At 44.4% G+C, this 9,703-nt stretch overlaps 1 protein-coding gene across 1 annotated transcript; it reads right to left on the bottom strand.

The window, feature by feature from the left end:
- Window positions 1-3,330: 3,330 nt before the first annotated feature.
- tmem200b (transmembrane protein 200B) lies at window positions 3,331-9,090 on the bottom strand. Its single transcript, XM_080787784.1, has 2 exons — window positions 8,731-9,090; window positions 3,331-6,134 (listed from the first exon to the last, which is right to left on the bottom strand). Exon 2 carries the CDS (start codon window positions 6,081-6,083, stop codon window positions 4,854-4,856), a length of 1,230 nt encoding a protein of 409 aa, XP_080643910.1. The 5' UTR covers window positions 6,084-6,134; window positions 8,731-9,090; the 3' UTR covers window positions 3,331-4,853.
- Window positions 9,091-9,703: the final 613 nt, after the last annotated feature.

Below are 9,703 nucleotides of genomic sequence, written 5' to 3'. Positions count from 1 at the left end.
TGTGACATTTGCAAAGTTTCGGTGAAGTGAGGATATCGAGCCATGCTCTTTCGAAGATCCTGTTGATTTCTTTTAAAACATGAGCCCCTTGGAGAATTTGTCCAAGATACAAAGTGTATCATAAAAACACTCATCCTATATGGTTCAGACGGTTAGACCTAATGGTAAAGTGGTCTCCATATATTGATACAGCTATTGATGTGTCAACACCTGGATCCTATTGACTCCTACACACAGGCCAACAATGAGACTGTGCCTCTGGGAGGAACCGTATAGCTTTGAGCACTCCATGCTGCTCTCAGTGCCTCCATCACACTCTCATGCACACTAATTGCCACATTCGTTTGCACGACCCATCACCCGCCACGAGCAATTCATTGAATCCCTCTTAGTGAGCACATTGTGAGTCCTGAATGCCTGACAAGACAGCAGAGTCGATATTAGTCCTTTGATAAGTCATGTAAGCCATACCACAAACAAAGGCCCCTGACTCACTTTTACAGCCTTGTCTATGCAACTAAATGGGACTAAATTAATTTCGCCAAGTGTCGCCCAAGTGTCATTAAGACATGTGAATCCCTTGACTCCTTCAAAACCGCTCTCAAAGGGCACCTACGGACGGCTGCAATTTGAAACTGGCCCCCGTAAAATTCGAACCCCACCCACCCCTTTTCCCCCTCACTTTATATGTTTCTTCCCCCTTTTACCTCCTTTATGATGATTTCCTGTTTTTGGCTATATAATTGTATATTTGTACATCTCTAAATGTTATGATGAATTGAAAACGGTGGACCCTCTTGTAAACAAGTGTAGTGCTTTATTGGGTCGTCCACTCACAGTTAGCAATTTTTGTATTGAGTTGGGGTTGAAATGTACTGTAATTCTGCAAACTGTTAATACATACTTCAATCAATCAATCAATCAATCAATCAATGTCTTTTATAACCTGATGGATTCATGTTTTATACCAACAGCAAAAGGTTGAAGACATACTGAGTAGGGGAACATTTAATTTGCTCCTAATTGCCTCGTGTCTTTGATGAATCAGCTGAAAGTATCGAAAACACCTCCAGAGATGCCGTTGCTCACTTCCTGTGTTCATTACGTTCTGCAGATACAGAGTTTTTGCCAGATATACTAACAACACGCGGGTGTTATTGTACCTTAATGGGCATCAAAAAAAACGTTGCCAATGCAAGTTAAGCCTAGTGTTCCTTCTTGAATCAGTATAGCCATTACAGTACATTTAATGACAATCCTCCTTTATTAATTAAGGATTCGTAGGTTTTTAGATGATATACCGAGCTCTCCGCACCTCCACCCTCGAGGTCCAGCCTGCAGCCATTCACCTCCACCCCCGAGGTCCAGCCGGCAGCCATTCACCTCCACCCCCGAGGTCCAGCCGGCAGCCATTCCAGCACGTAGATTAGAAGTACCTCGCTGTGCTTTTGGACAGGACGGGGCCTTAAGGTCCTGCCTGCTAGCTTTACGAGCTGTTAGAATAGCAAGGAGCCATCTTGTAAACGACCAATTAAATGGAAAGAGATCACGAGGGAGCACATACCTGCCCGGAAGGAACCATAAAATCTAATAAGGGGGGAAAGAGTTGGCTTGAGTGGGACGCTCTACTGAGGATAATTACAGCAGGGGAATTTCTCCCCGCACACATGCACACGCACGCACATGTACACGCACACACGCACGCACGCACGCACGCACGCACGCACACACACACACACACACACACACACACACACACACACACACACACACACACACACACACACACACACACACACACTCAATAAGATTGTTCTAACAAGCAGTGATAAAGGAAGAATCCTTAAAAGTGAAAGCTGGCTCTGTCAGAAAAAAATAAAAAATTGAAAGTCCATGGATGTCATCTTAAAAAAGAGTTAGTCAGTCTGCGGGTGGACAGGAAAGTGGAGCATTTCCATTTGCTCACACTTACTTTTCATTCCTCATGTGATAGCACAGTGCAGACGGTGGTGGTGGTGATATCTCCCCTGGTGTTATAGAGGTGTCTCTGCTAGATTGATCCGAGCTCCATTCATTCCGCACCGAATGCTGGACACGGATGAAACGCAGAACCCCAATCTGGTCTGGTGAGCTCGGGAGGAAGTCAGGATGTCTGCTCAGAGAGATGATTATATGTCCACGCACGCACGCACACACGCACACAATGCACACACGCACAAACGCACGCATGCACACAACGCACGCACACAACCTGGTTCCTCAACCTTAGTTTCCCAAATGATATAAACCTGTAGTTGTGGCCATAGTCAAGACGCAGATGAGAAGAGAGGCCATAACCACATGAACCCTGGCATCCCTATTCTGGGGGTGCAACATTTGGCAAAAATTGCAGATCTACAAGCTCATAACACGTTGTGTTGTGAACTGTAGATCAGCTCTTTTCTGTGAAGATATTTAGCATAGAGGGGGAAAAGGGCCTAGCATAGACCGCTGCAGGGGGACTCCGGTCAGTTAAGTAAATACTAGGGTTTAAGTTTAGGATGACCAGACATCCCGGTTTGACTGGTATATTTGGCAAAGAATCTGCCCAAAATTGTTCCTAGATTATATATCGTTTTACAGATGGAATTCAAACACGACCACTGTTGTGTAAACCTTGTGTTCGTGTTGAGACATTTTTGTGATATTCTTTAGCATTTCTTTGTGGTCTTTTGCGGTTATTTGCCTTTTTTTGGCCTATTCACGGCCGCTTACTAAAACTCATACGGTGGTGGCTGGTCATGATTGTGTGGTGGCCCGCCACATATCATGCATATTAGGAGAAACACTGCATGAACAGATATGCTATAGGTTGTGTAGGTTTAGAAGAGGGAGTACTTTGTATAGACCGGTGGTTTTCAACCAGTGGTCCAGGGACCACCAGTGGTCCTTGAGTTGAGGGTTCCAGGTGGTCCCCAGCTAAATGATGGAGTTGGTAATCAAATGGACCTACTGAGTCTGTGTCTCATAGAACGGCTGTGGACAGTTAAGAAACCCGTCCACCAGTGACATCATCAATGGGGAATCCAAGCTAATAGAAACTGCAGGTTTTCTAGTCCTGAAAAGTTGCAATTGCATTTTTGTAAAAAAAATCTTGTTTAAAAAATTAATAATAGCAAGATGATGTCACTGGTGGATGGGTTTCTGCATGGGAACATCTGCCAGGTTGAAAGTGGTTAAGCCAGGATTGTATGTGTTTTACTCTGCACCATAATAACCCACGGGGGCAGAAGGTCAGCGTTTACAAGATGATGAGACGATGTTGTGTTCCTGGCAAAGGAACCGGGGAACAAATAAAGCAACTGACAGACAACGCAGACTTGTTATATTTGAAACACAGGCAATGTAATGCTGTTTAATTCCATGGGTCAACACTGTAGGGCTGGACAAAAAACCATTGATTGTTCTGGACGGACCAACTTCATATTGCTCTGTATACATGTAGAACACAAATTTGTCACGCAACGGACGGCATACAAAACAGGCAGCACAGACGAAAGGAAGACTGTGGTGTCGTAAACACAGTGGAGTCTCCTCTTCCACGTCTGCAAGAGGAGAGAGCTGCTGGGGAGGGGGAGGGAGGGAGGAAGAGAGGGGAACGAGAGGAGGGAATCCTCGGGGAGAGAAGTGTTATTGGTGTTTGCTCCCCTCTGTGATCAGCCCACATCTCCGACCGCATGCAAAAACACTGATCAACCCGCTAGCTACATCAAGCTGAGACGTCAGTAAAACAGCAGTTTGTTACCTCTCCATTGGACGCCTCCACTTGTACATAGACATATGACGCGGTGTCCCATGCCGAAAAAGGCCGATCTACAAGCTTGGGCATGTAGATTTGCTATTCACATCAAGCGACACCATCATACGAGGGATTCTAAATTAGGCATAGTAGAGAAAGGAGCCTCCTGTCACACTTTGTGTACGAATAGTGTAACAAACCAGGAACACAAACACACATATCCTTCACCTGATGACGGATGAGATGACCCGTCATCGCTTACCTTACACGACATAGACCAACATAACCTTCATTCTGCATAACTAATAAGATGTGACATACTGTATTGTTGTAACGTCTCTATCATGCAATGCATTTTCAATCTGGGATTTCTTTTTTCTTTTTTCAAAAATGCCCACTTTTGTATATTCTAGCTGCATTTGTCAAAGGTTGTCAGCACCTTAAGAGGCTCTGCAGTCCAGGTAGTTTGGTTTAAATTGATTGCACAGTGAAATAAGTCCCTCCCGTATATATATCCTTCCACCTCTGCTCACTGTGTCCTGGAAGTATATGCAGACGTTTTGGCAATGAAAGACAATATTTCTGCCATTACTGTCAACCTACAGTGCAAAAGTAAACAGACTGGCAAATTGCTCCACTCAACTATGACAGTATGTGGTCTGTATATCGTTCATGCTTCACAAAAATATATATTTATTTATATATTATGTGACTGTTACGTCAATCCAATGACTGAAACTCCTCTCAGTCTCAGTATACTATAATCCAAATCCCATGGAAGACATGAAATACAGGCTTGATTTTTTTGTTTGGTTCCACTGTAATCTCCTTGCTGAGGAAAACAAAAACTCAAATCAGAAATGTTTACCGGGTTTGACTTTTCGCAGATGAACGTCAGAAGATGTTATGTTAGGATCCAAATGAATACCAAATGCATCTGGGTACTGTATATGCAACGTTATCATTAACCAACCACGACAATCCCTCTGTTTGACATCATTGAGAGCCTGAAAACATTTTGGGACGCTTCACTGGAACGGTCCCGACCCAAAGCTTCGATCCCACTGAGAACATTTCACTGGAACGGTCCCGACCCAAAGCTTCGATCCCACTGAGAACATTGCTGCTCCATCTGGTCCAGCAGTTTGTCCACCGAGTCCTCCTTGTTCTCCAGCTTCAGGTATCTCCTCGCGTAACCCTGCAGCTCGAGCCGAGGCCAGCTACAATACATCTGCTCCTCCACGGAGCTCAGCCCCAAGTGCTCCGTAGCTTGACCGGGAACGTTGACACATACCTGTGAGCCGGGGTCTCTGACCGTTTGACCCTCCGTGCTAGGCCCCCCAGACTCCAGACCGTGGAGTCTATGAGGTTTAGTCCTGTAGCTCAAGCTGTGACAGCGTCTGGGCTGGACGGCGGGGACCTCCCAGTCGTCTCCGCCCAGCGTGGACATGGAGCTGGCCGACACCAGGCAGTTGTTGAGCTTGAAGAGAGGGGCGGGCGGGGGTTCGAGGCTGGCACTCCCCCCGGGCTCTGCTCCGAAGCGCGTGTTAAAGTCTGTCTTGCTGGAGTTGCAGGAGTTGGAGTGAGACGAGTGGACGGACTTTGGCGAGACGGACTCCTGGTGGTGCAGCGCCTCCGTTCGCAGGACGGCCTGCTGGTAGGTCCCGTCCGAGCGCTCCTCCTGGTCTCTGGTCCGCAGCGAGGGCTCGGAACTGGCGCTGGTCATCTGCTGCAGACAGAGGATGTTGAGGTGGGCGGCGGGTAAGCTGCTCACGAACTGGTAGTGTCTGGCCATGGAGTTAGCCACCGCTATTTCGGTGAGCTCCGCGCCGGGCACGACGGCCGACACGGAGCAAATGACGCTGCGCATCTGGGCCACCAGCATCTGGGTCTCCCGGTCGCGGTTCTCGTACAGGACCGTGTTGGCGCAGATGAGGATGAACAGCCCCACGCCCATGATGACCGGACCCAGGAGCTTCATGCGCTCGCTGTGTATGAGGCTGGCCGTGGACAGGAGGCCCTTGGCTCCCATGCTCAACCCAGAGGCCTGGTGGGAGTGCGACACTCCTCCGCCGTCCGCGGGTCCCAGTATGGTCGTCCGTGGGGTGGTCCTGTAAGGCCAGTATCCCGCCACGGCCAGAGCGGTGCCGACCACCACCACCACCACACCCAGCACCAGGAAGGCGCCCGGCATGGACCGGATGCGCAGCTTGCCTTGAATCACCCCGTCCTTCTTCTTCCTGCTGCGCAAGCTGAACCGGGACTTCCGTGTAGTCTGCGAGGGCGATTTCTCTTCGGTCTTCATGGTGCCGGTCGGTCCAATGCCTTTGCTCCAGGTCACAGCCTTATCTGAGCACTGGGGGGGGGGGGATGGTAAGAGTTAATGATAAGGAGACAACAGCTAAAGATGATTTGTGAAATTCTTGAAATGTATGAATTACTTGGACATTACATACAGTATAGTATAGCATATACTGGATGGCTTCTTTGGCTATCTTCTTCATAATGTGTTCATTTTATTTTTGAATCCTATGCATTGTGTGTTTGTACCATGCATGGAAATGATATGATTGGCTGAGCACAGAATGTGATGTATGATGATATGAGAGCGCCCCTCACTTCACACGAGTGTGATTTTTTTATTTTCCATTTAAAACAATGCTTACAATGTATAATTTAAATATAATACATCCTACTGGGTTTCTTATAAAAAAACCTCTCTCTATGGGGTTGTTTTGCAACTATCTGCTTTTTAACGGTCAGTCATTACTGCAAATGGCAAGGGCACTATCAAACAAACTGCTCCCAGCTCTTTCATGTCTGTGGAGAGCTTGTAAACCCCAAAATGTACAAATAAAAGAAGAGAAGCATACACATTATGCACCATAAAGTCCTCTGTGTTGATTTACTGTTTGTGCCTTTATAGTCTTATGAATTCCAATAGGACAAGGCACAGTGAAATTGAAAATAACTGCCTCAAACACCGACTGTAATTAGCGAAAAGTCCTGGAAATTCAAATGACTTCATGTCCGAGCAGAAGAGCATCTGACAGGGAGACATGTAACATCTGTTGGATTGTTATTTTTTGCTCGGACAAGATCTCTGGAAGAAGGACACATGGCAAAGGCATGTCTCTTTCAAAGTTATGTAAATGTGCAGCTACAGATGGGATCAGGCTAAGTCTTCTACTCATCAAAGCTCTTTTGATATGGGTTTTTGGTCCTTTGAACCATGAACCACATGAGCAACAGGCCTTAATCATGAATGTATACCCAAACTGCTTTTTGATGTTGATGAGTGCGTATGTATTTTATGAGAGTGCAAAGCACAATTGAGTGAATTGCGTTGATTACTAATGTACTGTTTGTATAATGCTGTTCAGCAAAGAAAACACACACAAAAACAAAAAGATGTTTCCATTGTACAGAATAGTGAATGTGTCCAGCTATAGCAGGACTTGTTGCCAGCTGGTAAGCTGGAAAGCCTACATGGTCAATTTAAAGCACTCAACTGCTGAAAGGCATACAACTATTCACACCACTGTTAGCTAATGTGCCATTCTTTTGGAAACACTGTGAGGAATAAACTAACAACGTCCACTGGAAGAGAAATGACCACATGTGGCCGATTCAGAATGTTCTAAAATAACAAACAATCCTCCAGGAGAGAGGTTTATGTGGTGAGGATGTGATTTACTACAATCTTGATTTGGATTTTTTTTTATATATCTCCCTGGACTCACAAGTAAAGCAAAGCTGTCTAAGCAAATGGCTGATCCCAAGATGTTGATAACATAAGTCTCTAGGCTTGGTTATGTTGTAGGCTACTATTTATAAAGAACAATGAATTAGCCCATATAACAAAGTATGTTGGACTGTTCCTTGCGCTAAGCAGAACATTCCCTTCATTCATCATGGTCATTGATACGGTCATCAACGGGTGATGTAAACCAGACCATACCTTTCATTAACTTGTTTTTCCACTAGCTTTTAATGGGCCAAGAATGTGGAAGGTAGCCAAAAATACTCATAGAATAAGCCACAAGTAGTGCGTCAGGATGGAATTAAATCGGGGAGGCTGTTTGGGAACAAAAGGATGCAGTTATTGCAGTATATGTACACTACCTTCAGCCCTGCATTGAAGAAACATGATACCCTTTGAAACCTGGAGAACTATAACATGTTTTTTTTGTCATCTTTCCATGTCAAATTACAGTAGTATAATTAATTAACATTATTTTACTTAGTTATAGGGTTCAATATCCGTTGGCTATAAACGGAAGGCGTAGCCTATTATGATAAGACGGTAATTATTAATGTAATAAACTGCAGTGATCCTCTCCTGTTTGGGGTTTGGCTCCTGCTATATTGTTGAACCAACCCATCAGCATCCATCATTGCGCAGCTTCACGATGCGACTGCAATAGGCTGTTTGACGTGCTGTTGGTGTTGCTTGCTGGCTTGCTGCATTCCTTTAGTTAAGCTTATCATTCATATGCGATGTACGGCGTCGCTTGCCGATAAGAAGTGATCGACAAGCTCACAACCCGTCGCAATGGGCGTTGTTGGGAGCTTATATGTCAGTTCTTCTGGTCGTGCAACAAGCGACAGCATTGGACTATAGAGTTTATATAGCCTGCAGGCATCAAAAGGCAGACAGGCTGTCCTGTCTTGTCACAACTATAGTACCACAGTTGATGATATTTTCGAAACAACCTGTAGGCTATAAAGATCAAAGAACTATAGGCTACAGTAGATTGGTTGATAGCTATAACATATCATTCAAAATAATAATAGGCTAATACATAAAAAATATACATCAGTGAGGTATTTTTCACTTCTCTGTCAAATAAAGTCATATTCTAGAAATTCATTGTATCTTGGCTATTGCAACATTTTTGCAACATTTGCAATATACATAATTTACGAATTGTCTACTTTTGAAAACTTGCCTGTATTTGTCGTATCCTTTTGCAGCATGTTCCTAGTCTCTGCACACATAATAATCCAAATGATTATAGATATTTCTTCGCTTTTTTGGAGGAAGGGGGGCTTTGATCTTGTCTGAAACAATTCTGTCAAGTTTCTGCAAAAAAGAAATATAATCAAAAATTGAAAGATTGCGCTGTCCGTTTCGTTTTCAATTCCAATTCAAACGTCTGAATGAGACCTCTCCCTAAAAGCAAAGATGATGTTGAAAACACAGCCAAAGCCCATTCCATTGCTCCATACAACTAACAGAACAACCACTTCAGCGCCAGCCTTTCTTACTGTTGTCAAGTTAGCGGGAATAAAACAAGACTTCCTGTGTGAAAAGCGCTATATCTTTCAAAATAAAATAGTCTTAGAAGGGCTTCAGCCTTCAGAGAAACTCGATCATTACGTCAATCAATTTCACTACTCTCTTATAACTACTACTAACTAACTACTGATTAGTCCCACTCCTTGTAATTGTGCCTGTATATAAAGTAAAGTGACCTGTCTCCACAAATGAAGCAGCAGACCACTTTGACTCGACATGGGTCGACTCCCCCATGCAGTCCCCTCCCTCTGCAAAGATGGAATGGAACCAAACAAAATAGCCAGGTGATAATTAACACAAGGACATTATTTAATTGGCAAAGAAACGTTTGATCAATGTGAGTTATTGATTAAAGACCCTGCATGTGATATTGTGATTCATAGAAACATTTAGGCTGACCTAAATGTTTCTATGGAAGCAGGAGAAGTAATTATATCACATCTTTAATTAATTGAATTGTCTACTTTAGTGAGTCCATGCACGTTTAGAGTAGACATTGGATGGTCTGACGTTTCCAGTCCACCTACCAGACATTCCTTTAATTCATGGTGCTATACATGCGCATGAACAGTATACTATTTAAGAAGCTACACTGAGTACTGGCCTATACTATTACTGGCCTA

Source organism: Protomyctophum bolini (genome assembly GCF_963924005.1).
Source record: "Protomyctophum bolini genome assembly, chromosome: 17".
Lineage (NCBI taxonomy): Eukaryota > Metazoa > Chordata > Actinopteri > Myctophiformes > Myctophidae > Protomyctophum > Protomyctophum bolini.
This window is presented reverse-complemented; position numbering and strand designations above follow the sequence as displayed.